Below are 27,755 nucleotides of genomic sequence, written 5' to 3' on the forward strand. Positions count from 1 at the left end.
GCCAATTTACTGTTCTTGTGACCACTGACACACCAGAGTATTTTGTATGACACAGTAGAGATAGTCCTAGATAAAGACATATATACTGAAGCTGTACATGATGTGAACATTGGATAGAACACCTACCCAATCATCGTCTGTGCAAAATGGCCAGGTCTTTTCTGAGGCACACTTGTCAGCCTTGTGGCCATGCTCAACCGGACGATTTCCTCTGGGATCAATTTGTGCAAAGCTGGCAGTCTGGAAGAGAAAGAGCGGTGAAGAGGACGATATCTGATTCTGTTCAATATCTGCTCTTTGTACATTTGCTAAAATATTGTTCATTCCCGTAAGCTTTCAGACAAGCTAACTATACTGTGACTGCAATTTAAGGACTGAACTATCAATCATCAGGGGGATAACTCCACCTGAATCTGGATCTGACAACAGGCCAATTACTTCTAGACAGTGTAGTAAGGGATAAAGTACGGGATAAATAGACACAAATAACCACTTACCCAAGCTGTCGCTAGTAGCAGGCACAAGCGGATGACTTGTTGGGGCTTCATCTCTCCTTCTCTGTTTCTGTGCGACAAATTCTGATCTTCTGTCTCTCCTCGAAGCTCTATTTCATATCCTATGAGTGACTAATCCTGATCGAGTCATTGTTTACCTTCTGTGACTAGATGTTTGTTGTTGTTATTCATTGACAGGGACGAGGACAGACCTATTAGGATACAATCTGTGAGCAGTGGGGATGTGAACTTCTGTGTACTGGATTGGGGGGGTGGGGGGCATGTTACAGCAAACACCCACTCTGATTTCACAATGACTGAAGCGATTGATGGGTCACAGCAGGTATGAGCGGCTAGGCTATGGGTATCAGGACTCAGGAGAGATGAATGACAGATGAATGACTCCACCAAATAATGACCACATGGGTTTTTTTTTTTACTGTTCTTGATGAAGCACCTTACAAAATAAAGAAAATAGAAATCAAAATAATGTTTCACTTTTCAGAATTGAGTGACATTATAAAATACTGAGACACATTTTTTTTTTTACTTTTTGTATATCTGAAGATTTCTTGAAATAATATTTGATTATGTTTGTGATGATCACACACTGTATATTGACATCTGTTCAACAAGCATGTCGTTTATTAAGTGTTTCTTATGTGTTATCGTTTGTGTTAGTATTTAGCTATTTTCATTAGGCTATTGATTGAATTGACGTTGTTTATTATTGCTATTCTACTTAAAGTAGTATTACCAACTTTTAAATTGTTTTCTATTAAATGTAACTACTGTACTTTTGTTATTTGTGTCACGTAGGACAAAAGTGTCTGCTAAATACCATAGCCATTGACAGAAGACTGAGGTAACTTTCTGGTCATCCATTTTTATTATTGCCCCCAAAAGAAGTTGGTCACAAAAACATGCAAACATGCAGAGTGCATTTAGACACTAAGCTCAGGTTACTCATTTATGTCTCATCATAGATTAAAAAAAAGATGACATCTGGCGACATTGAAGATTTTAAGCTTTTTCTTTCAAATATGTAGCCTTCTAGGAAGACCCAAAAAGCCATTGTGAGTAATTTTTGTGTTCCCTCGCAATGTTCTTGCCTTACCCTGCAATATTTTTGTTGCCTTTCAATACTTTAAAACAACATTTAAACAATGCAAATAACAAACTATAGTGAACAACATCATCTTTATTGATAAAACACACATTTTAAATGGCTTCCAATTGCAGCAAAACACTCAAAACAGTCATAGAAGCAAAATCTTACAATGTCTTCATAAAACCTTGTTTAATCTACTTGCTCTTATTACCAATTTACCTGGCCAATGACAGATTGACAGATTGTGTAACATAGTCTTGACATCAATATAGCTATTTGCCAATGGATTTTTTTTGTCCAAAGAAAGTCTGCTTGGATATTTGTTCACTTTCTAGTACTGCATTGCTGCAATCAAAGCCTGCCAGCAAATCACTCTATGCTTGTGTAGATTTTCTCAAAATCCCGGTCTCTAGCCCCGGGCGAAGATGTCGGGCAAGTCATCTGCGTCACCACGCCCGGAGGCGGAACCTGTTTTGGTGCCACTCAGCAGGCTCTTGGTAGAGCTCATGCCAGTGGACTCCATGGTTTTAGTGGAACCTGCGCTGCCAAATGGGGAAGACATGTCATCAAACGCACTACCAAAACGCTTGAAGACATCACCACCAAAGAAATCAGCAGCGCCTCCATGGGTGAAGGCGGTCATGGACCGGTCACCTCCTCCCATGGCATCGCAACCTTCTCCGGATAACACCTCCTCCACCCTCTCCACGGGCCCGTCTTTGGTGTGATGGATGACTTTGCGGACGGTGCGGGTGCATTTCGTACTGTGGGTGGATGTGGAAGAGTGGGAGGTAGATGATGCAGAGGAGTCGGGGAATGATGATGATGATGATGATGAGTGGGGGAAAGATGAGGAGGAGGAGGAGGAGGAGTGGGGGAATGATGATGAGTGGGAAGATGATGAAGAAGAGGAGTCAGGGAATCCTGAAGAAGAAAAGTGTGAAGAAGATGATGAAGAGGAATGGGGTAAAGATGATGATGAAGAGTGGGGGAATGATGATGATGATGATGAAGATGAGTGGGGGTATGACGATGATGATGACGACGAGTGGGGGAATGATGATGATGATGATGATGAAGATGAGTGGGGGTATGACGATGATGATGACGACGAGTGGGGGAATGATGATGATGAGTGGGGGGATGATGAAGACGAGAAGTGAGAGGAAGATGATGATGATGAGTGGGGGGATGATGAAGACGAGGAGTGGGGGTGTGATGATGATGATGATGATGATGATGAGTGGGGGGATGATGAAGACGAGGAGTGGGGGTGTGATGAGGAGGCCGTGAGTGGTGCAGTGCCCCCTCTGTAGGTGGTGCCCCCTTCGCCCTGCAGCGTCAGCTCAGTCTGGCCCACATCCGTGAAGTACTGCTTCTGCTCCTCAGCGCCCAGCCCAGACTTGTAGATGGACGGCACGACCACCTCCTTTAGTTGCCGGCTCTTCATCACCCGCAGGGCGCCCACTCTCTCCACACTGTTGACCCGGATGGACTCCAACTGGTCCAGCTGCTTGTCAATAGCCACGTAGCTCTCCCGGTCAGCAGAGAACTCGGCGTACTCAGCACACGAGCCCTTGCAGTTGCGCAGCTTCATGTCAATGTCCACCTGTTAAGAGTAGACAAACATGGAGGGTTAAGTTGAACTCTGGCTAATCTAACATTAACATAAATTCGTCATTTATAACAATCTTCAACAACTACTTTAAATAAATAACACATCCTTAAGTACACGCCAAAATGAACAACTGTATATAGTAGCAGACAATCTAAATCATGAACTGAGAATTCATCAGTGGAAGACATTACCTCCAGTCTCTGCATCTCTATGACCTGGTCTCTGATACGGCTCTTGAAGGCCTCCAGAATGTTCAGCTGGCGTTCAATCTTAATCTTGATGTCCACAATCCTCTGCCTCAGGGACTCCGCCAGCGACATGTACTTGTTGTCATCGCCTTGGGGAAGCAAGAAAAGAAAAATGTAACAAATTTGAATTGCAATCAAAGCCTGCCAGAATTCTGGGAGTGAAAGTCACAAAGTGTGTGTGTGTGTGTGTGTGTGTGTGTGTGTTCCAATCTTACCTGAGCTGGTGGTGAGACGATCACGAAGGTAGTCGTATGTCTGCTTGGATGACTGGTCGGTGGAGCGGTACTTCTGACGATTGTCGTCAAGGAGTTGGCGGATCTTGTCGATCCTGCCCAGCAGATCGTGGTCAGTTTTGTCCAGGAGGCCTTGGATACGGCAGCCAGATGGACATTTGGGGCCCTGGGTCATAGAAAAACAGACTCAGATGGGCATTTACAGTTGCAGATTACATCTTCCACATTACTACTACATTAACTACCTTATTTACATATCAAGCCAAAATGAAGGAGTTTAGTTACCCGTATTTTGCAAAACACAGTGATAGAGGTAATGTTTATCAATGGAATGTGGAAATGTCTAAATGGATAGAGGCTGTGTATAATACTGTATGTGTCTGAGTGCCTACCCAGTCACCATCCGTGCACATTGGCCAGCTCTCTGTTTCACATGCGTCAGCCGACTTGTGGCTATGCTCAACCGGGCGATTTCCACGAACACCTCCTCCAATGTCTTCAAACTCAGTAGCCTGGGAGAGAACAAGAAAGATGTCCCATTCTTTTCAATATGTGCTATCAGTATATTTTACTAAACCATCCTTCAAACCATTAACACCTTCAGCTAAACAAACTTAATGTTATGTTGTGTATGCCATTTATGTTTTTGTGTAGCCTTTTGTCCAAAATAATCTACTGCATATGAACACTACATCAATTAAAAAATGATACTTCAATAGTTACGCATTTAAGAAATAAATTGTTGTGAATCATCAGGACAATAACTTGACCATTTGGAAAATCAAGAGCTCAACTGCATGGAGGGATCACTTACCCAAGCTGCCACCAGCAGCACGCACAGGCAGAGCACTTGTTGGAGCTTCATTTTCCTTCTCAGTTTCTCTGTGTCAGATTCTGATCTTCTGGGTCTGCCCGCAGCTCTATTTCATATCCTATGAGTGACTAATCATGATTGAGTCACTGTTTACCTTTTGTGACCAATCAGTCTGTCTAATATTGTTGTCCTGACCTGAACTTTTGTGTATGGGGGCATGCCAACTGTTTATGCGAGGGTGGACACAGTGTGCACCCACACATTTAAAAAGCAGCCAAAATACCTTTTTAGCCTAGACTTCTCTTAAGCTATAACCTTCTCATATTTTTACATTTTCAGTGTTTTCATTGTTTTTCATGAATTCATTATCCGTATACATGTATGCAACCTTGTTAATCTTTTACCGGTATATCGATTTATTCGTTCATTTATTCATTCAATACTGTCATTATCTTTTGACAAAATGTTCCTTTGATCATGTTCTAGTCTATGTTTTAAAAGGCTACTGCTCTGTAAGGTGTATGGGTCCCTGTCATATCCACTGTCTTAATTCTCCCTCTTGTGCCCTACTGATCTGTCTTATTTGCCATGTCTCATCATGTGCAGTACATAATATTCATAGTTTGCTTGTTTTGCTTGTTGTTTATGTGTTATGCTCTGTGCTGCTGTTGAGCATTTCAATGGCTACTCTGCATGACAGGCACTATGCAAATAAAGATCGAATGATTTCACAATGGGTGGATTGATGGGTCACTATAGACCTCTGAAGTGCGCCTACAAAAATGCCTCCATCTTTGCCCAAATAAGGAGATCCGGTATCTTGAGACTTTTTCTATGGCAAAATAATATTTTCGCACCTGTTAAACTCTCACGGGGACGAAGAAATTGGAAAAGCAAACGTTTTGCGCTACAAAGTTTTGTCCTCTGCCTTCAAGTGGATACTGTGATCTTCGATAGGTGAAGATAGCACACTTTGATCTTTATTACCCCAGAGCTAACCTACAATGCAATTTGCCATAGGCAGTTAGCTTCAATTAACACCCAGGCAAAGATGGCAGCTTTGGATCCTATTTGTAGGCGAACTTCAGAGGTATATGGTCGCTGTACATAAGTAGGCTTGTGATTAATTAACTCAACTCAAATTATGACAAAACTCTTCACAATGTGACTTACACGTTTATTTTGAATATTTTCACAATCAGGATAAACTGGGTAAACTAATGATTTGAATATTATTCACATTTTCCTTTTCATATACATTTGTTGAGTCATGAAAATATGAGAGAGCCTTTGAAATATGAGATGGTCAGATTGTCAGTAATATATTAGAGTAAAATTGTGAAAAGGTGTATAAAAGGTAGCTTCATTCTGAGTGTATGTTTTGTTTTTATCATAGCAATAAATACCACCATACAGGACCTGTGTTGGAATGAACAAGGAATTTTCTTGATTATGAGTTTTGCACTTTGAACAGTCTAAATCAGTGCTTCCCAAGTATGAGCCATCAAGGTGTTGCAAGTGGGCCACGAGAGGTAGCCTACATTATTAAATCTTTTTTATTTCACATAAACTTTTCACTTAAACTTTTGTCATTAGGCACCTTTAACAGTTATTTGACCTCAACACAGCGTTTCCAAAATCAATTTGATGGCTGGTTTTGCAGTTTTGCTGAATCTTGTAGACTAGCTCTTTAATATTTAGGAGGGAGCCATGGTGAGATCCCTTGGGCCTCGGGCCTCGGGATGAAACCTTAACGCCCTATGTGCCAAAATCATGATAACATGAGAAGTAGGCCTACTTTTAATGTCAAGCTGAATATCAAAGATATATCTGAATATAAAAGACCCAAATGTGGAAAACTAGCTGTTCTCTCAAATATTTTTTTTCCTAGGCTACACAAAATTATTGGATTCGACACAATCTAAAATATTTGGATTTTTTGGTTTTTGTCCAAACAGTTACCCATATGTCTTATGAAACTATAACTATGTAGTACTGTAGGCTTATAGAAAACCCTCAGTCTGTCATCTTGTTTCGTTTCTGAAATATGCGTTTTCTATGGATTGACATGTATGGCATAGAAAACTAACAGAAGAGCCTATATCGGCTACTATGGAAGTGGTGATCTTCCATTGTATTTTACTGTAACACAGCATAGGCCTATCTTTATCTTTCTGTGATTAATGCATTTTGTTACATAAATAAAATGTATCTAAAACGTAAAATGTATCCAAACTAACTGCACTAAACATAATGAGATGTTTTATGAAATGTTTTTGCATTTCAACGCTCTACAGATCGGGGTTTGAGTCAAACGATGCGACGGGTTTCTACACGGAAGACAAAGAGTGTTACACCGACCTGACCTACCATTGAAGTCGAAGTTTGATTGACCCAGCGGGCTATTAAAAGTTACTGCGTTGATATCGGAATGGTTTGCCTATGGCATTCATCGCGTGCTATGCAAATTGGGTCTTTACAGTGGTTGAGGTTTAATTCGCCACGAATTAACCAGAGAAACACGTTTCATCATATTCCTTCTCAGAACAAGTGGTCCACACTGCACCTCAAACAACTCCAACATCGGTGCATTCAACATGGGAACAAGAGATATTACACAGAATCGGCTAAGAAACCCGTCCGAATAGGCTGTGCATCAGGATTTTGGGGAGACACTGCAACTTCAGGTATAAGTTAACCATCGTTATGAAGTTTGGTCTTTTCCCTGCTGTATGAATGACAGATCACGTGACATGGTCTGTTTACCATATTATCGGATGAAGTGGATCAAAGTTCAATCATCAAAACATCGGTTATTCACCGTATAGGCTAACAGCCGAAGATCTGGTTTAGTGGGGAATGGTTTACATGAGCATTACATTGATAACGTTTGAAAAGACGAATAAAGTTTACATTGTCATTAGCCTACGTTATGTTCATGACTTCACACACAAAAAACAGTAGGCTATTATTAGACTGAGCATAAAATGTCAACCCTATTGAAATGGATAGGCTACTATTTACTTGAATTTCCCCTTGGGGATCAATAAAGTATCTATCTATCATTCAGACACAGGGTAGCCCTACCCTAGACGCACATCATACTTCGAAGTTGGTATAGGCTAGTTCCTTTATAACTAATATGCCACAACTTATCAGAACAATGGTCTGCTCGCTAGGTGCTTTGTAAATTACAAATGGTTGTTGAGAATCATGAGAATAATGTAAAAAAAAAGTAATTGATTGTAATTGAATGATGTAAATGAAACCCTCACAATGTAGAAGGGGGGTGGGGGTTGGTTTGTTGATGTCATCCACCCTGTGTACCTCTCTCTCCACAGCCCCACAGCTCATATATGGAGGGAATGTGGACTTCCTTGTGTTTGACTACCTCTCTGAGATCACCATGTCTCTGCTCACAGCTGCCAAAGCCAAGGTCCCTGTGAGTGAACAAGAATGACATCTACTCACACACACATTTTCATACACCACTTTCATTCTGGCATTTCTCATGTTTCTACTCACGCTCACCCCATAAATGCTTTTCACAACCTGCTCTCTTTTCTGTCTCACACACTCACACTTTCTGAACCACTGATGTTCAGGACCAATCTGTGGTGTGTTTTTCTCTCTCTCTTTCAGAATCTAGGCTATGCACCAGATTTTGTCCAAGCTGCCATTGCACCGTTCATCAAAGACATCCATAAGAAAGGTGTGAAAGACATCTTGCTACACGAAAGCACACACACACACACACACACACAAACACAGTAGGAACTCACACCAATATCAAGCCATTGACATTAACTTTCACAAGCATTCCAGCTTGTAAAGGAAGGAATGCCAGTGATATGTTCCCTTTTAGCCTCTTACTTATGAACACACATGTACATACATAAGCACTCAGATAGACACACACACTCACACACACACTGCACAACCATCAAAGTAATTCAAACATGGTCCTCTGGCGCCCCCAATAGGTATCCGTGTGGTGAGCAACGCTGGTGGCGTGAACCCTCTGGCGTGTGCTGCCGCGTTGCAGGAAGTGGCCCAGAAGGCCGGCCTCAACATGAAGATTGCCGTGGTGACCGGAGATGACCTCATGCCTCAGGTCAGTAGAATTCTGTGTTATTGCGATCACGTCCTGGGGTAAAGCAGTCCTACTCCACTGCGTCAGAGTGAAATGTTCTCATGGCCAAGTTGCCAGTTCAGTGGGTGGAACGTCATTGATTATCCATAAACCAGAGCAGCTTCATTTCTTTAACATCATCAGCACCAATATGCAACTTGTGTCTCATGGCCAGTAAGCTTCAGTCAGATTCAAACGCACTCCTAAATTCGTATGACTCTTTGGAGGTTGGTACTGTTTTGTTTGTCGAAAGCGTAGAACTTGTGTGTGTATGTTACTATGCAGTCTGGTTTCAAGAGTGGTCATTCTACTGAAACTGCTCTTCTGTCTGTGACTGAAGCATTGAGAGTAGCTAAGTCCACTGCTCAGTCATCAGTGTTAATTCTGTTAGATTTATCTGCAGCCTTTGATACGGTTAACCATGACATTCTCCTTTCTACACTATATGAACTGGGAATTTCTGGGAAAGCTCTTGACTGGTTCAAATCTTACCTTAAAGGGCGTTCTTTTAGCGTGTCTTGGCAGGGACAGATATCAAAGTCTCATGACCTCACTACAGGAGTCCCTCAAGGATCAGTATTAGGGCCCCTCCTCTTCTCTATTTACACCACTTCTTTAGGTGGGATTATTCGCTCTCATGGATTTGAATATCATTGCTATGCGGACGACACTCAACTTTTCCTATCCTTCCCACCTGAGGACTCTAGTGTTTCCCATCGGATCTCTGCATGCCTGAAGGATATTTCAATCTGGATGAAGGATCAGCACCTTCAGCTTAATCTTTCAAAAATTGAGCTCTTGGTGTTTCCAGCAAAAACAGCCATTCCCCAACAGATGAACATCCAGCTTGATTCATCCTCATTGACTCCAACTAGATCGGCACGTAACTTGGGTGTCATAATTGATGACCAACTTACTTTCTCTGAGCATGTTGCCTCAATTGCAAAGTCATGTCGGTATACCCTGTACAACATTAGGAAGATCAGACCTCATCTGACACAAGATTCCACTCAGCTTCTTGTACAGGCAATGGTTATCTCCAAGCTGGACTACTGTAATTCCCTGTTAGCTGGCCTACCTGCTTGCGTATTAAGACCACTACAGTTGATTCAGAATGCTGCAGCACGACTGGTCTTCAATCAGCCAAAGAGGACACATGTAACCCCTCTCCTAGTTACTCTCCACTGGCTCCCTATAGTAGCCAGAATTAAATTTAAATCTCTCACTCTGGCCTATAGGACACTGACTGGATCTGCTCCTAGCTACTTCAGTTCTTTGATGAAGATGTACATTCCCAACCGCCCATTGCGATCTTCTGAGGAGCGTCTGTTATGTCGACAAACCATACATGCTAGGTCAAACTGTAGATCCTATTCTTCAGTGGTTCCGTGTTGGTGGAATGAGTTGCCCAGTGCTCTCCGTTCAAGCAACAGTTTTGGATCTTTTAAGAGGGGTCTTAAGGCATATTTGTTTAATATGCACTTAGTCTTTTGAGTGTTTGTTATGTGTTATGGTTTGTATAATAGTTTTGTTTTGTTATAATTTGTCCATTGTTAAAATTGTACATTTATTCTGCTATTGTCCTTAAATTTAGCCATACCTTGCTATAGTTATTGTTATTATATAATTAACTGAGTGACTTATTTGATTGCTTTTGTCATTTCATTGTTTTATTTCTCATTAGATTAGTGCTTAAATGATTGTTGTATTGATAATATTGCTATTCTCCCTATTTTGTAATTGTTCACTGTTATTTAATTTGTATTGCTATTTATTTGTATGTCGCTTTGGACAAAGGCGTCTGCTAAATAACCATAACCATAACCATAACCATGTTGCTCTCTCTCTCAGAAAGACTCCCTGGGAAAGGTCAGAATGGTGGACACAGACGGTCCGAAGTCTCTACCTAAAATGCTCCACAGCATGAACGCCTACCTTGGGTAAGAGGGTCCCTGTGGTTCTCTTGGCATTGCACACCGTACGTAAATGCATACTGTAGCACATGGATATATCATGGTAAGAGATTGAACGCATGTTGTTCCCTGCAGTGCTATGCCCATCAAACGTTGCTTGGACCAGGGGGCGGACATCGTGGTGACCGGCCGCTGTGTGGACAGCGCTGTGGTGTTGGGCCCTCTCATGCACTCGGTAGGGTTGTGGCACAGTCACAGCATGTGAAATCACAAACCAGTAGCAATTACGAGTAGCATTTTGATGATGGTGGGGGACTATCTAATCACCTCCTCTCTGTTCAGCTGACCACACATAAACTTGGCCATTCAAAGTTTGTTGTAATTCGTCTTAGCACAGTCCTGACAATCTGTATCAAAGACCCCTCTCCAATATTAAAATCTACTTCCTCCATGTTTATCTTAATTTAACTCTTAAGTAGAACAGCAGAGACCATTGGCTCTATCTTGACAATCAGCGAAAAGCTTAAATACATTCAGGGGTGTGTCCAGTTCACATTCAAAGTGCTTTTGTTATCAAACGTCGGGGGCATTGTTTAAAAAGGTTGTTCTTCTGTTTCTTAATCAGTCATGGGTATGTTTTGGGCGTAACATCCTTTCAACCAATGAGAGTGACATCTGTCATTCCCTTTTACAGCAAGCAGTGCAACGTCAAATAGCACATCAGTATGGGGCAGCCGTGGCCTTCTGGTTAGGGCTTCAGGCTTGTAACCTGAGGGTTGTGCCTGCTCTGGGTTGTGTGATTCACCTCACTGTGTGTTCACTGTGTGCTGTGTGTTCACTAAATGCAGAGAACTGAATTTCCCTCACGGGATCAAAATAGTATATATTCATTCATTCATTCATTTTCATTCATTTTAGTATTTTGCCAGTGGCGGATTTGAAGGAATCTGCTTGCATGCAAGACCGTGTATAGAACGCAGGGATTCCACTAAACTTTGCTTTACTGAAACCTGTTTGTGACTACATGCATTCTGCTATTTGAACTCAAAGGCAAAGTCGTCACTGTGGTCTCATAGGCAAAACAGTTCTATACAGTTATTTACTTTCACTGTTGATTGATAAGGGGTTACAACTGCAAAATGTAGCCTGAAAAAAGCAACCCTTACCCCAATAATGTTTGAATGACTGAATAAAAATCCTAAGCTTTCGCTCTAGACCATTTTTTTTCTTGGTCAGTGGCGTAATGATTTTTAGAGGGTGTAAGATAGCGATTTTTGGATCATGCACCAGACTACACCTTCTGTCACACGGCTGGGTGCAAGGCTTGATAAAAGTGAAGCGCATGGCACAAAATGTGCCACTGACAGTGTATAAGAGTAGATACGAATAAGCTTTGTGTGGTGCTTTGTGCCGCGTTTTTGATTGGCAAAATAGAGCCCCATATGTTAAGTGATGTTATGTTTCTGTTCATTTTCCCAGTTCGGTTGGGATCAGAGTAACTATGACCTTCTGGCTGCTGGAAGGTAATGTGATATTGGTTGTTAATTCCATTATTACCATGTAGATACTGTAGGTGAATGCTATACATACTGTAATGCAGTACGTAGTGTGTGTTCAAATCCAAATAAGCTTGACCAGTTCCATTTGAACCGTTCAACGGACATTTTTGTCATTGCTGATCTTTCTTTCTTACCATAGCGGTACTTTCCTCTATTCCCCCTCTCCTCTCTCTCCCTCCCTCCCTACTACAGTCTGGCTGGTCACCTGGTAGAGTGTGGGGCCCAGAGCACTGGAGGGATCTTCACTGACTGGCACCTGGTGCCTGATTGGTAAGAGGTTGAGTCTGGTAACTCTGCAGTAACCCTGAAGTGCTGGTGTCGATGTTATGTTAACACTGCTAGTCAAGATGTGCAATATGTAAATATAATTGGTTATATTTAAGATAAATGCTGTCAATACCACAAATGCCATATGCAGTCAATCTTTCCACATTAAACATTGTAGCTAAGTATTCATGTATAATTTCGAATGAAATTAAGATTTACTGGAAATCTGACACTATTTTTCATTAGGTCTTGCTTCATAGTCAGTGTGCATGTATATGTTCAGCTTCCTATTTCCTCTGAATATGAGCATGTACATAAGGAATGTTATCACCATTGGGGCCGTTGTTTGCTGTAGGGACAACATGGGTTTCCCCGTGGTTGAGTGCTCATCGGACGGCTCCTTCATTCTATCCAAACCTCCTCGGACAGGCGGCATTGTGTCCTTCGGCACGGTGGCCGAGCAGCTTGTTTACGAAATCGGTGACCCGCGGCGCTATCTACTTCCTGATGTCACATGTGACTTCTCCCAGGTCACCATCACGGAAGTGCCAGGTCAGAATAACAGTGGAATGCTGCATGAATCATCAAAGAAGAAATAGCAAAAGCATCATAAGTGTTCCATCATTTTCTGAACATCAATAGCCATTACGAGTGCATGGAGTAGTCATAATCAAACTACAGAACCCATTTGCTGTCTTTCATGCACGTCATGATATTTATAGGCAAAACAAGTTTATACAGTATATATAGCACAATTCCTGCATATTAGCAATCAGGAGTGCAGACACATAAACGGATGAAGATCAAACATGTCAAGGTTCATATCCATGAGCATATTGCATGACTGTGTTTGCTGTCAGCCCATGGACAGTGAATTAGTTGCATTTATTTTCTTTGTCAAATTGGCTCACCATACTGTATCTTTGTGAATGGCAGGAGTAGAGGGAGGTGCTGTGAAAGTTGGCGGAGCCAGAGGCCTTCCACCATCAGAAGATTATAAGGTAACTTTAGTGAAACACTATCACAAAAAACATGAAACTGTATGATCTTATGGTGTGATACATTTTCCATCAGGATGCACTGAACACACACGGTGTCTAGAAAGCTTGGGGTTAAATTCCATCTGTTTTATTCATGTTGTTTTTTATTAGCAAGGCTGTTATTTGTGTTGCATTTTATTCAAGATGTTATCCTTGAGATTTACCTACACTAAGTTCGACTCCACAGGTGTGTGCCACATACATGGATGGCTTTAGGGCCACAGCGGTGTGTCCAGTGAGCGGGCCCAGAGCAGCTGAGAAGGGAAGACGTACTGCTGAGAGCATCATCAAGAGGTCTGTCCTAACACACACACACACACACGCTGGCTGTTTCTCAAAGTCAAGGATGGGTCCTTCAAAGCCACTTTTTCAAGGACGTTACGTCATCAAATCTCATCAAGCACTTTTCCAAAGTCAAGGATGCTTTACAATTCTATCAAGTACTGAGTCCTTCGTTCTGATAATTTCTGAGAATTTTGCAGGATGCATCGATGGATCCTCGGGCGCGAAGAAATAACCCACAATCCTTTGCATATGGACGATTAGAAATTCTCTGACGGTGTGATTAAAAAAAAGAGGGAGATGAAATGTAATGGATGATGAAAAGAAGCAGTGCATGTTAATGTAGACTAAATACGATTTCTGAAGTGTTTTGTTCATGTCAATTTGCTCAGGCATTTACAGTATATCAAGTTATTGTGCATATTCATCATAAATGCATGTCAATGTGTATTTAGTTGTGTTTTGATAGACTTTTGTTATTGATTTATCTGTGAACTTCGCCCAATGCGAAGTTTGTACAGGTTTAATAGACACGGCTACCATTACCGTTGCCAATTAACTTTCCATTGACAGTGACATTATAAACTACGGATTGTGATATGTGAGTACCAAGTCGAATGTGGAAATAGGCCTACTGTAGGCTACTCAAAAAAAGTTTATTTAGAGGAAAGTGCAGCTGCACGGTTGTCGGCACTCCTGTAAAAGCAGCACAATTTCCACGGTTCAAATGAAGCGTGTACCGGAACCGTGCATGATTGACGTGCACTTCCACACTCGCTAGGCTGTTCCATTGCATGTGATCTTGACGGCTGGGGAGGGTAATAATGGGAAGGTGAGTAGCCTTGTCTCTCTAGCACCCGACTCGCAAGAAAGCATTCTATCAAGGATGCGCTCTTGACTTTGAGAAACAACAACACACACACACAGTCATTTATCATTGTCACATTACTGAGAGCATTAAAGGACGAGTCGGTTGTGTAAAAGCTTGTTTATATCTAAGCTCCACAGCCAATTAATTGATTTAGTGGTTTGAAAGTATACATTTATTTTCACGTGGCTCCATCCATGCCTGCTGCTGCAATGCTACAAGCCATTTTGTCGCTGATGCAAAAACTCCTCCAATTAGCTAAGTCACATTTATTTGGTTATGGTTATTGCTATTTAGCAGACGCCTTTGGGCCAATCCCATTTCTAATTTCTACCCCTACCCCTTCCCCTACACCTTTCCCCTTGCCCCTTGAAGCGGAGCAACATGTGGTAGGGGTTGAAAGTCAACCCCTACGAATTGGGACACCCCTTCAACAATCGCATACGTTATCAGTACTCTTTTACGTAAGCATACGCCACACAAAGAGCATTCGGTAGAAATCCAAGATGCCGTCTGCAGCCTGCAGCTGCGGTGGTGTCTATTGCGTGGGCAATTGGAATGACATGCACACCATTTGATAGAACACAACCTGAGTTGTGTTCAACAAGTGTGTTCAACAATTGTGTTCAACAATTTAGCACGGACGCTCGCAATTCGTTCACAACTCCATGCATCAACCGATCACTCAAGTCACAAATAACTTTGCACTACTCGTAGTAATAGCGATTTTTTCGTGAGCATTTTATGGAGAAAATGACCATTACACATTGGAACAATGTTAAACTTAAGACAATACAACGGTTATCAAAATTTTTAAACCATCAATAATGGGGAAAAAACTTACATTTTTTATTTCTTTGGACGCGGAAGTAGCCATATTTTCGTGATTCACAAGGCATTCTGGGAAATTGCTCATACCCCTCCGTTTGGAGTGTGCCTCTGAAAAATCTCAGTTTGGAGGGGTATATAGCCCTACCACTTACCCCTAACCCTCTGTCTTAACGGAAATTGGTACAACAGGGGTAGGGGAAAGGGGTAGAGCGAAGGGGTGAAATGGGATTGGGCCTTTGTCCAAAATCACAATTATTAATATAGCACACTTAAACGAAATACAATTAACGCAATTAAGTTAACATCCATAAATACTCATTATCATCCATAAATAGGTTGTGCTTACAGCGAACCAACCCTTTAACTGGATTGTACTGAATATAATGTAAATTATGAAAACGTGCTGACTATAATGAATATGAATTAGGGGTTAGAGTTACATTACATTACATTTATTCATTTGGTGGACACATTTATCCAAAGCGACTTACAGCAGTGGAATGACATTTAAGCTATTAACATTTAAGCATTTTAATATTTGAACTTTTAAACTGCAGAGTTATAGCTACAGCATTAGCGTTTAGGCTACAATGCAGAGGAGACTACACAACACTATAAGATAGTATAGGTATTAAGTGTGTACGTATTAAGTCAGAGTATGGAGGAGGAGAAGTGGTAGAAGAGGAGCTAGAGAGGAGAGAGAGAGTTGGAAGTGGAGAGGGATGAGGGAAGAATATGGAAGAGCGTGGTATTAGGTGTGTGAGGTTGTCATAAGCGCTTGGAGAGGAGGTAGTCTTGGAAGAGTTGTGTCTTCAAGAGCTTTTTGAAGACAGAGAGGGACGCCCTTGCTCTGGTGGAATTTGGCTGATCACTCCACCATCGGGGAACCACAGATGAGAAACATCTGGATTGCCTTGGGTGTGGGGGCGGCAGTGCCAGAAGACGTTCCTTGGAGGAGCAGAGCGGCCGAGGGGTAACATAAGCCTTTGTGAGAGCACTTGGGAGAGTAAGTGGCTGCAGACCCAGCAACATTAGTGGGTGGCTAAGGGAAGCCCCTAAACTCAGTGAGCAGCAGGGTGACGTGCCCTTTTTGGCTGATTGAAAACCAGGGTTGCAATGTGGGGGTCTACTTGGAAGAGTCTCTGGAACCTGGCTAACCATTATTATCCTTTTCCATCTCTTTTCCAGAGTCAGGCGCATATTCAAGCAACTAGGCATGGAGGACTTCAGCGCAGTGAACATCCAGGCACTGGGAGCAGAGGACACCTACGGGCCTCACGCCTCTGGCAAAGTAAGCCACAGCCACTTCCTGGCCAGCTCTCAGCCAGCAGTCAACATTGGCTCTGACTACACTGACCCAAGATTTCCTTTACGTCCTTACGTGTGTTTTGGTGGCGCTTCACTGTTAGGAAGAGGTGCCCTGGCAACAACCTCGACATGTTTAGGGAAATTAGATGTGCTGCCTAGACCAGAGTCCCTAACCTAACCTTAAGCGGAATATCCACTAAAGAGTCCAGGAAAATGGTGTATGCCGAAGCTAATCTGCACGGTCTTGACCCCCTGCTCATGCCAAACTGAGTTCCCCCATTAAAGTGTAACTGCACCCCATAACTCCACCCACTTCACATTTCTGAAATAGGCTTTCAAAATGGGCGGGACATTCTGAAATTTGGAAAGGAGGGGTTGAAGAGAGGCGCAGATGTAAGGGGCGTTGATATAGACTGGGCACTGCTGCAGCTGAATTGTTTGATTGATATTGTGTCAATCTAGGAATGAGTGCTACAGACATGGCTTATCACAGGTAATCAGGTAACGTAGAGTCGCCAGAAAAGTGCAGGACTACTTGGACCAAAATGCTATGGCATGTTTCAACCTGTAGAAGGCGCGGAGAGCTATATCTCCAATACAAAATAATACAAAATGTTACTTTTCTCGGGAAACACGATTTTTGTCAATATTAACCCTGGTAATAGTGTGGTTCACCACTTATGAGTCAACAGCTCAAAAAACATTTTAGGGTGCAGTTACACTTTAAAGCCGCTTCTTGTTTTTATATATATATAGCTAGCTCACAGCTACCAGGTCAAAGAAACAGGCTGGTGCCCCCCTGTGGATGAGATGTGTTTGTGAAAGTGTGCTGTCTAACTAAGTGCAAATCACAGGCAGCACATCGTAACATCACTCATTGCAGCAGTGGATCAGTAGAGGAGATGTTGTAGCCTGATTACCATCGACTTTCAAAGGCTCTGCGAGACTTTAGTCTGACCAACAGCCTGTGCTAACACGGTTTCTCCAAGCGCTGGTTGACCCGCCTCCTTTAAGTGCCTCGATTTGCTACTGGTCGATGTCAGAAAGCGGTTTGCCGAGTTTAAACCAATAACAACACTCTTTCCGCTGCCTTGAACACGCCTCTACCCAGAGCCGTTGGAGCTGCTCAAAGTTGATTGGTTCTCGACCAAAGGGGGCAGTTCCGCAGATTTCGGGAACTCAGAAATCCTTCCCGATTAGCAGTTGACCAGACCAGCGACAGAAACAGCCTGAAGGTGTTACGTCACTGGGAGGGCGTGCCAGGCTAGAGATGTTGCATGTCCGGGGACGTCTCATTGAAATCTTTGGTCTGGAGTGTTGTGAGAGCCAGTGGTAACCTTGCTGGCTTTCCTCATCAAGTCCAACCACAACTTGAACAGATCTCCTCTTCTCTGTTGGTTTTCACTCGCTTTAATCGAGGAACAAAGGGTTGTCATATTTTGTCATTCTCTTGCTGATGAAATGAACACTAGAATTGACACTGGATTAGTGCAGAAAAATCAAACACACTAAACCCAAATCCTAAGGTTAGCCTCTGCTACACTAACTCCTGAAGAACAACCAGTGGAGTCATTTGGTATGCTTTTTCCCAGAACACTTCCTTGTGAGTCACATTTGCAGTTTCAGATGTAGACATGTTTATTGACACTTCACGCTGTAAACTCTCTTGTTCTCTAACAGGTTACAGCTGGTGGTTAAATACCCAGATGTTTTTGTTCTCTGCCCTTTGTTTTTCTTCCATGGTCATTCATGTCCTGTTTGTTTTCAAGCCAGTTCACAAGAGTTCCCCTTCACAAGTTTATCATTTTGCAACGCTTGCTTCTGTTTTTGGTCTTTGCTCTGATGAACAGAATAATGAGGTGCTTGTGATGCCCCCTTAGAGTACCAGAGAGACTGTTCTGTGGATGTCCGCCCACCATAAACAGAAGAAGGCGCTGGAGATGTTCGCCAGGGAGATAGCACCTGCTGGAACAGGCATGGGTAGGGATCACAGGAAATTAAGAGACCAATGGGGTATCCTATGAAGCAAGTTAGACTAGGCTAGGCTATCTAGGCATATCGAGGCTACACAAAGCCTTAACTGGGGGTATTAAGTTAAGTGATCCTACGATAGCAGTTATGTGATAAATTTGTAAAACTAGGCTTTCAGCTCAGATCTGTGCGCGTTCTCGGTGTTGGGATGATGGCCAATCGTGAAACGTGGAGATCCATTATATATATATTACTTCTGCATTTATGAGCTATAATCTAGGGTGGTCATTTTTATTGTCTAACCTATAACATCAAAATTATTATTATTATGGTATGCACGTCCATAGTAGTGGCATATTTGCACGCACATTCGCACAACATAGTTAAAAGGGCCTGCAAGATTCAAAATGTTTGGAGAGGCGGGGCTCAACCTGTAAGATATGTGACAGAATCTTATTTGTGAGATAACTTAGTTTTTCAAGAAAATTGGTTGGTCAGTAATCAGTGGTATTGGTCAATAGGCGGTAGTTTTACACGATTTGAGCTTAACATAACCTGCTCCCGAGCTGGTTTGGTTGGCAGCACAAGACACCATGGTGATAGAGCGGCGCTTAAACAGAGCCACTTTCGTATGATTGCATACCCTGGCTTTGAGCGCAACGTACCTCGCTAACCCACTAATCGAGCTTCGTAGGATACCCCACAAGGCCATGTCAACTTGTGTTTTTGGTGGTTGTTTAATGTCCTGTGTTTTTCTATCTGCAGCTCCTGGGCTCCTGGGGATCGTAGGGGGCAGGCCTAGAGTGTATGTGCAATTTAAAACCAACGCACCTACTCTCATACATGTCACAATAACATACATGCCCCATTGCCCCCACTATGTTCTATTTAATATCTCTCTTTTGTATAGCCATAATCTCTCTCTGTTTCTATGTAAATCTTTCTCACTGGTCCTGTGTATGTCTTTAATTATCCTCCAGGTCACCTGTGCTGAAGGCCTTCTTCTTCCTCCATCCTAAATCAGAAGTCAAGGTATCTATGTATTCTACATCATACTGTATGTCCAGACTCCCATCTGTTCATTCATCCAACCATCCCTCCATCTGACTTTTTCTTTGCGGTCTGTTTTTCCATGTCTCAGGTTGACATCCACCTCAATGGGGAGCTGGTGGAGACGCACACAGAAGTGACCCCATCCACCCTCTCCTCAACCCCACCCTCCGAGACCCCCGACACATCTGAAGGTAGTTTAACCTTTGTGTTTTTTTGTTTTGTTGAGAATGTCTTGACTAAAAAAACCCTCCCACTTTTATTTAAACTTGATTAGCATTTGAAGGAACGTACTGAATTGTTGTGAAAAATGTTTGTTTTTGAACTGGAGAAGAAATAGCTTTGCTATTTTCAGTCTCTCTGTATTGGATACTGTCCTTCACTGGGTTAGCTCAACTGATAGAGGATTGGTCGCGTGGGACAAGTGTGTCCATTTGTTGCTGATTGATCTATTGGTGAATCTGCATATGACAATGTCATCGTTCATGTTTCTTTTCTCCATGCTGGGCTCAGCTGAAATGAAGAGGTAGGGAAAGACCTTTCTTTTGCGAGATCTTTAGGCTCATCATTAGCAGTTTTGCTCTGCTTGTGTACTGTAATGTTGACGTTACTTTGTATATTGTATAACAACATTTATATTGTAAAACGTATACATAATATATGTTCCTAGTGGTTGTATTTCCTCTACTAGTGAATTCATATTGGTCTAGATATAGCTTTAACGGTCTGACAATTTGTTTTTTATTGTTGTAAATGTGTTTGCATGGTCAACTATGCTTTAGTTTGTGCTTCAGTTCACAAAGTTGCCTCTGGGGTCAAGTGGGCCTTGCACCACATACACACCTTGATTAGAGTTGTCAGAGAACGAATACCCACATTCAATTATAATAAAGAATGTTTTTAACTTATCCACTGAACAGGAGGTGATGGAAATGTGTGGAGCCGTCTGTACACCGTGTATGCTGTATCAAATAAACGCAGGGAGAGGCCTAGGGGAAGGTTTCTCTTTTCTAAAGTCTTCCCCTTGACAGTTCTCTGAACAGGGAGAGAGAGAAGGGCAGGAGGGAGAGAAAGGAAAAAGAGTGTTTGTGCAAACGTGGACCGCTGTTTGGAAACACGACCACAGAAATGTTCTAACAGTGAGTGCATCTGTTCTAGATCTGCCCAGCGGCCCTCACAATTATCGTCTGGAAGACTTGGCCTACACCAGGAGCGGGGACAAAGGTGACTCCGCCAACATCGGTGAGGCGTCTTCCTGTTCAGCCACAAGCTCAGGAGCTTTATACAAAAACCTTCATGTATAAGTATATTTTAAAAATATAATTAGCATAGCTGTGAAGCTTACATCCCTGAAATCCTTAAGGTCAGTAGTACCCACTGCATATGTGACATCGTTGACAAAAGTTGCAACATGGACAGTGAAAACAAACCAGTTAGTCTACTGGATTTAGGATTATTACTCCATTCTATGTCACAGATTGTATTTAACGTTAAGCAAAGTCTGTGTAAGTTTTTGTGCATAAATACAGCTTTTTTGTGGCATGTTGTAGGACTATTGAGCTGACTATCAATGTGCTAAAGATGGCCCAATTAGCAAACAGATGTTGGCTAGTTCTTAAATTAGCTATTTTTAGACTTTGCACTTTGCCAGTCATTCAAATGAGGGCCCATAGTCTCACCAACATGACACGAAATGTTGAAAATACAAGATCCTTCTGGAAAAAATTTGAGACTTGTCAAGTATGCCTTATTTTGTAATTTGGTAAATTTGGTGTATGGCGGTTTAATATTTTGGTGAAAAACCTCACTTACGTTTTTGGACGATTGATGCAGAGGTTGAACACTGAAATACCAAATAGATATAGAGTAATTTTGCCTGGTCACTCTCGGATGATCGTGCTACCGGTATGTGGAGTCATTTGTATTGTGCATCGAGAGTTAAATAAAACAAGTCTACTATATAAAAGGTGTAAATTCTTGAGCGAAATAGTCTGTTATTCGTTTTTTTTTTTTAACATTGTAATTATTGTTTGCTTTTTGAAGGAGTGGTTGCGCGGCATCCCCTCTTCTACCCGTACCTGAAGAAGCACTTGAGTGCCTCAGTGGTGCAGGAGTACTTCCAGCACCTCATTCAGCAGGACGACTCCCACAGACCAGCAGTCACCAGGTGAGAGCCTGCCCTGCAGACATGAGGAAACGGAGGAGGCCTGGCGTTATATGCATGTGGCAACAGTTAGGTGTTCGATCTTGTCACACTTGTTAATGAGTGAGGGTGTGTGTGTGTGTGTGTGTGTGTTCTCAGGTTTGAGTTGCCTGGCATCAATGGCCTTAACTTTCTTCTACAAAATTCCCTTGGTGGGGGAGGGATAGCATCACTGCGCAGTGACCCTCAGGTATGGCACAGATACACACAGCAAAAAAACACAAATGCAAACTTGACCAAATGTGTAATTAATTCAGTTATTTGTACAGCACTTTGAAATTGGAGAGAGAAAATGTGATTGCTTCAGTGGGTGACGAAGTCAAGTTCCAGAATCATGTGCTCATCAGGATCAGAAAGAAATTCATGTCAAAAAAGAGAGAAAAGATCCGAGGCACTCGTCTCCGATATACTGTATAAATAAAAGTCCTTTATTAAACTTTGGACCAGCTGACGCGTCTCGGTCGCTTTCAACCTTCTTCAGGGCATGAAAGTAACCTTTTGAGAACTACCTTCTCAAACGGTTTGTGAGTGCTTGCATTTGTTGGCGGAAAACTCAAGACAATTGAAAAACAGAGTAGCTGTACAGTGTACACTCTAATCTCTTGATATATTTGAAGAGTTCTTTTCCAAAACGCTATGGATAAGAGCTTTTCATTTATTAATGCTTAGGCACACAGCTTTTATCAAGGTAAACCTGAGCCAAGGTAAACGTGTACCCTTGATAAAGGCTGTGTGCCTAAACGTTAGTGATTAATAAATACTGTACAGTATATCAAGAGAGTGTGTGGCTACTCTGTCTTTAAATTGATAATCTCCAGGTCAGCACCTCAATTTGGGTGTGCATTCCTCCAGCATGCTTTTTCAGAAAAACTCAAGACAAACAGAAAACTGTTTGCACACGTTCATTAATGTTTGCACATTGTAATGCATCTCATATAATACAGTATATGAGCACATTAAACAGTATTCCATCGCCAGGAAAAGATTCGTTATTGGTTATATTAGTAAGTGGATTTCATTAGGATGTGATAAGTGATGAAGTGATTCATAAGTGATGTTCAATTCTGTACTTTTAGGGTGATATACTCTTGTAATGATGTACTGTATTTTAAAGTAGACTTGCATGAGAGACTTGATATTCAATCGAATGTATATCACACCCATCATGTACACTTGCACTTGGTGCTTATCAAGTATAGAAATGAACTGATATTTTTACAAATTGTACCTACACTACATTCAAATAAAGTGAGGTAGGAGAATAGTAGTAGAAATATAAAAGAAATCTTCATATTCCCTCAGGGCAAAGGTTATGGACAGATGCTGCTGGACTACAAACTGAAGGGACTGCCTGATCTAAAATCACTGGTGGACTAAAACAGTGCCTCTTATGTTTAACATTTGAACATTGGTAACACTTAATGAACTGAATATTTTTATATCCATTAAAACATTTGAATGTTATGTTGGAAAAATAACTGTATAGAGATCATTTTATATCATATGACAAGATTAAAATAATAATTGAGATCTCCTCAATATCTTCATGTTTGACTCCTAAATATCTTTATTTTTGACTCAACAAACTACTGCTGGCTGTCAAATGTTTATCAAATTATAGTTCAGTTCTTATAAAGGTAGATATTGTGGTTATGTACTTAACCATATACCATTCCACCCCCTACTAAGATATGTATTCTGTGGAATACAAAGATGGGGCAAGAGAAGATTATGTGGTAACTGCAACCCAGAATCCTCAAAACCAGACAACAGCCAAAGCTGGTAAGGACTTTGGGTCGTTTGTGGCTTCATCATTTTACAATGTATATTTGCTAGGGTTATTATCGACATGACTATACCAGTACTTCCCCCCCTCCACCCACTCATTTGGAACATAAAGATGGGCCAAGTGAAGACGATGTGGTAACTGCAACCCTGAGTCCCCCAAACCAGACATCTGCTGCAGGTGGAGGTAACTGGTAAGGGAATTGGTGCATTTCTGCTATTAGTAACACTGAAAGACTCTGTAAACTTGAAATGTGCTTCCGAGTTGTCACTCCACAGAAAATGGTGACCTTATTAACCCCCTAGACATAAATAATGACCAGTGTATCTGCTCTCAAATGTTGTTGGAAGGTCCACTCGCAAGTCTCTGCCATTTGGTTCCAATCATTCTCTCAGACCAGCTGATTCTAATTGGCACAACTTCAGCCACATGAGCTGATTAGTGAAAACACCTGTGTTTGGTGCTTATCCCCTACTTGTATTTTTCTGACCTGTACAAAGTATTTCCAAACAAATCTCCAAATTTGGTTTACTGTCTTTTAAAAAAATGTTGGCATCCAGGGAACATGTGTCTAAATATGAAACATTATAGGTTTATCTCATGTGTTGGTGGTACAGTCTAATGAATTAAAATCTACAAATCTAAGTTTTGTTTACATGGTATTTAATTGAAATGTCCCTCACACACTCAAATTCTATGGCTTTGTGTAGTCACCGAATGAACCAAGTGAAGATGCTGGCAACCCACCATGACACAGAACACCTAAAACCAGACCACTTCAGACCACACTATAGGAACTGTTAAGGCAGTTCAGGTCTTGTTTACAGCTGCATTCATGGGATTACAGTAGATTTTAAGACCTTCAGTTTGGTCCCAAAATAGTATTTTCCATGTTTTCTCATGTAATACAAAGGTGGTACCAGTGAGGATGCTGTTGTGTTAACCACGGTGCTGAATCTCCAAGATGGAACTACTGTTAATGGTATTTAATTATTTCCTTGTATCCTTTTTATTGATGGGTCATTATAATATTTTAGTATTATTGATTAGATATTAGTATCTACTTTAGTCGAAATAGAAATTAGTAGAAATTTGAGGAATTTCTAGGCCTACCTATTTTCAATCATAACAATCCAATGGCTACCAGAAATGTGTATAGCTTCTGAGAAATCAAGTCACTTGTCAATTGTAGATTTGTGGTTGTCCAGCTACATGCTGTACAAGGAATCCCTTTGGTTTAAACCTTTTAGAGCAACAGTGCAGAAATGGCCTGGGCCAGCCTCACAACCTTTCTCCAACCAGTGGTTAAAATGTCTGTTAACCTGCCCCAGATAGAGGCCTTTTCCGAAACGTGCCCCTTTGGCCCTCACCCTACACACTTCCACTTCGTTTGTGCGTTCACGCGAGGGTCCGCCCTATTGAGTATCCGAAACAAAATTTGAGTCGAGTGAAGTGCCTAGGGAGAGGGGCTACCACGCATTCAGGAGCGAGTCTGCATGGATGCCGACTTGGGCCTACTTGGCACGCAGGTCAACCGTTTTCACGTGTAATCTCCCTGCCAGTTGTTTTTTGGTCCGTATGACAGCATTTACAGACAAAAGCGTGATTTAAGCTACATTGTAATAACTTATGTTTAGTTTGATACTCAGTAAAATGTGCAAGATTGTACAGAAGTAGGCTGTAATATTTACACATGTGCAGGTCGCATTTACAGCACTTTTAGAATTTGATGTTAAATAAAGCATAAAATGCAACTCCTCACAGTAATGAAAGGAGAGAAGAGGAATGTACCGTGCCTATAGACAGTCATCATACTCTTTTGAAATAGTTCAATTACTCATAAGTTAATAATCAATAGTTATTTCCTTTTTTAAGTGGAGTTGTGACTCTCTCTTCCAGGTTGGTATAGACTAGAAGCATCTTGACTAATTGTCCTGCATTAACACTTAACTAAGTTGTCTAAATTGGGGTACATCATTTTAGAATGTGTGGATATTAACCACCATAATACATTTCAATTCAGTTCAAGTTAGTCATGTGCATTTCGGTGTGCAATAAAATGCAGTGTAATATAGTTTGCCCTGGCTCTCAGCCTCATTGATATTGTAAGGCATTGATAAGGCAGTCCTCTGTGGCAGGCTATCTAACAGTTTCAAGTGATCTAAAGCAGCAGGTACAAAAAAAATGAAAAGAACAGATCCCAATAGTCCCTGTACTTGCTTCAAGCAAGTCACAGAATTGACTTTAAAGCGCTACTTGTAAACACAAAATGGGACCAAATTACCTGTAAGACATGTTTGAGCAATAAACACCTTTCAGATCACAGGATATAAATATAAGCTGCTGTCAGAACTAAACATGGTGAAAGAGATTTTAGCTACTAAGCCGATCAGTTCCAGATGGCTAAACAAATACTCAAATCTACACTTCAGACCAAACTTTTCTCAGATCAGTGCACTTTTTAAAGCTATTGTGATTTAATGCTTTGTCATTTGCCCACATTTTTGATCACATTGAATTGCCCCTCAGTAAAAATGCCCTATAGAATAAACCTGCCTTGCCACACATACGGTACTACACTGCTGTGATAGTGAACATACCGTATGTACTCACCTTCTCTATGGATTTCGGTGCCATGGTGTGGTCTTCTACTCTGCCAGAGAGTGGAACTGCATGGCATGTGGAGGAACACGCATTTAAAGGATTAGTTTGAATACAAAAAACATTTTCATTTACAATTCTTTCTCCAAACTGCAAATTGAATTGTGAAACGATAACATTCTTCTTACACATAACTACTTTATCTACATGGCTTCTGTCAAACTTTCATCCTCTCACTGCTAATGCTATGATTCATGCACAAATAAATAATGAAATATAGGCCAGGAAATAAATCAAATCAAATGTTAGCTTAACACTGTTGTGCCTGTTTTAGTCAGCAGGTGGCACTATAGTCACACTGTAAATACATATAGGGCACTAACTGTAAAGGGAGTTGAGGGCTGAGTCAGTGTGTGTAGTTGTCATAGGTAACATTGTGTCACCCCTCTCAACAGGTCCCAGCTCATGTTGAGGGAATGTGGACATTCATGTATTTGACTACCTCTCTAAATCACCTTGTGTCTGTTCATTACTGCCAAAGCCAAGGATCCTTACTGTAAAGTAAAAGAGGAAGGATGACATCCACACACACACACACACACACACACAATAATATTACATAAGGAAACAAACGTAACAGGTGCAATAATTGCTCAGACAAGAGCAATTCAGTCATGTGACCCTGTTGACTATAACAACAACAAAAAAGCAGCACAACAGATACACACAACTAGCCTGGAAAAATACAAAGTCATTCACAAAGTGAATAGAGTCGGGTGACTCTCCATTGGTCCAGTATTACCAATCACATTGATCAGAGATTCCTAACGTTACATCCTGCTGTACAAAATGACCATAAACAGCATCAACAGTCAGGAAACAATGTATGTGGGTCTACCTTTGCTGTAAACATATCTATGCATTTTTCCAACTGCATTTTTTTACTTTTGCAGGTGTTGCTGTTTCTGTTTATCACAGATAAATAAGATATGTCTTCCCCTATCGTTGCTGATTGGCCTGACATTTTTCTTGTGTGAGGGAAACAGTTTTGAACTATAGTGTTCCAGACTAGGCACACATTATCTCCAAATGTGGTGACTTCTAATAATGGATGAAATTGAACAGTGCATAGCCAGTTGTTCTGCTTTTACTTTTGACACACACACACACACACACACACACACACACACACACACACATCCTTGTTAAATCCTGCACTTTTTCACGTTTCCATTCATATGCACACACACACTCACAAGTAATTGTTGTTAACATCGTCATCAAAAACACACATTGTCAAATGTGCTGATGACACAACTGTGGTAGGTTTGATAAGCAGAGACAATGAGGACCTGTACAGAGAGGAGGTGACTCAGCTCAGCCACTGGTGCGCTCACAACAACCTGTCCCTCAGTGTGGACAAAAC

At 41.5% G+C, this 27,755-nt stretch overlaps 3 protein-coding genes across 3 annotated transcripts in view; 1 reads left to right on the forward strand and 2 right to left on the reverse strand.

Annotated features, from left to right (window-relative positions):
* The window catches only part of LOC134060466 (fibrinogen alpha chain-like), a gene marked incomplete in the record, with an annotated part of 3,685 nt that extends 3,137 nt beyond the window's left edge, over positions 1 to 548 (reverse strand). Inside the window, 2 exon segments of the mRNA XM_062517195.1 lie at positions 127 to 240; positions 498 to 548. Coding sequence (XP_062373179.1) covers positions 127 to 240; positions 498 to 548 — 165 coding nt within the window.
* Positions 549 to 1,675: 1,127 nt separating this feature from the next.
* Positions 1,676 to 4,677, reverse strand: LOC134060393 (uncharacterized protein DDB_G0271670-like). Its single transcript, XM_062517086.1, has 5 exons — positions 4,519 to 4,677; positions 4,097 to 4,216; positions 3,687 to 3,870; positions 3,415 to 3,560; positions 1,676 to 3,214 (listed from the first exon to the last, which is right to left on the reverse strand). The coding sequence occupies exons 1-5, from the start codon at positions 4,567 to 4,569 to the stop codon at positions 2,015 to 2,017; spliced, it is 1,701 nt and encodes a 566-aa protein (XP_062373070.1). The 5' UTR covers positions 4,570 to 4,677; the 3' UTR covers positions 1,676 to 2,014.
* Positions 4,678 to 6,855: 2,178 nt separating this feature from the next.
* Positions 6,856 to 23,489, forward strand: LOC134059950 (uncharacterized). The gene is made up of 20 exons (XM_062516507.1): positions 6,856 to 7,205; positions 7,860 to 7,960; positions 8,161 to 8,230; positions 8,502 to 8,632; positions 10,502 to 10,590; positions 10,699 to 10,798; positions 12,043 to 12,086; positions 12,315 to 12,392; positions 12,745 to 12,941; positions 13,326 to 13,390; positions 13,617 to 13,723; positions 16,599 to 16,701; positions 18,599 to 18,698; positions 19,455 to 19,494; positions 19,670 to 19,721; positions 19,831 to 19,933; positions 20,898 to 20,981; positions 21,783 to 21,906; positions 22,042 to 22,132; positions 23,245 to 23,489. The coding sequence occupies exons 1-20, from the start codon at positions 6,950 to 6,952 to the stop codon at positions 23,317 to 23,319; spliced, it is 2,010 nt and encodes a 669-aa protein (XP_062372491.1). The 5' UTR covers positions 6,856 to 6,949; the 3' UTR covers positions 23,320 to 23,489.
* The last annotated feature ends 4,266 nt before the right edge of the window (positions 23,490 to 27,755 follow it).

Source organism: Sardina pilchardus, chromosome 16, assembly GCF_963854185.1.
Source record: "Sardina pilchardus chromosome 16, fSarPil1.1, whole genome shotgun sequence".
NCBI lineage: Eukaryota > Metazoa > Chordata > Actinopteri > Clupeiformes > Clupeidae > Sardina > Sardina pilchardus.

Excerpts from the sequence above, each read along its gene's own strand:
- LOC134060393 (XM_062517086.1), bottom strand. The coding sequence starts at position 4,569 with ATGAAGCTCCAACAAGTGCTCTGCCTGTGCGTGCTGCTGGTGGCAGCT. Across the intron at positions 3,561-3,686 it reads TCGTCTCACCACCAGCTCAG|GCGATGACAACAAGTACATG; the intron begins GTAAGATTGGAA and ends TGCTTCCCCAAG. Across the intron at positions 3,215-3,414 it reads TAGAGATGCAGAGACTGGAG|GTGGACATTGACATGAAGCT; the intron begins GTAATGTCTTCC and ends TACTCTTAACAG.
- LOC134059950 (XM_062516507.1), top strand. The coding sequence starts at position 6,950 with ATGGTTTGCCTATGGCATTCATCGCGTGCTATGCAAATTGGGTCTTTA. Across the intron at positions 12,942-13,325 it reads CACCATCACGGAAGTGCCAG|GAGTAGAGGGAGGTGCTGTG; the intron begins GTCAGAATAACA and ends TGTGAATGGCAG. Across the intron at positions 20,982-21,782 it reads AGGTGACTCCGCCAACATCG|GAGTGGTTGCGCGGCATCCC; the intron begins GTGAGGCGTCTT and ends TGCTTTTTGAAG.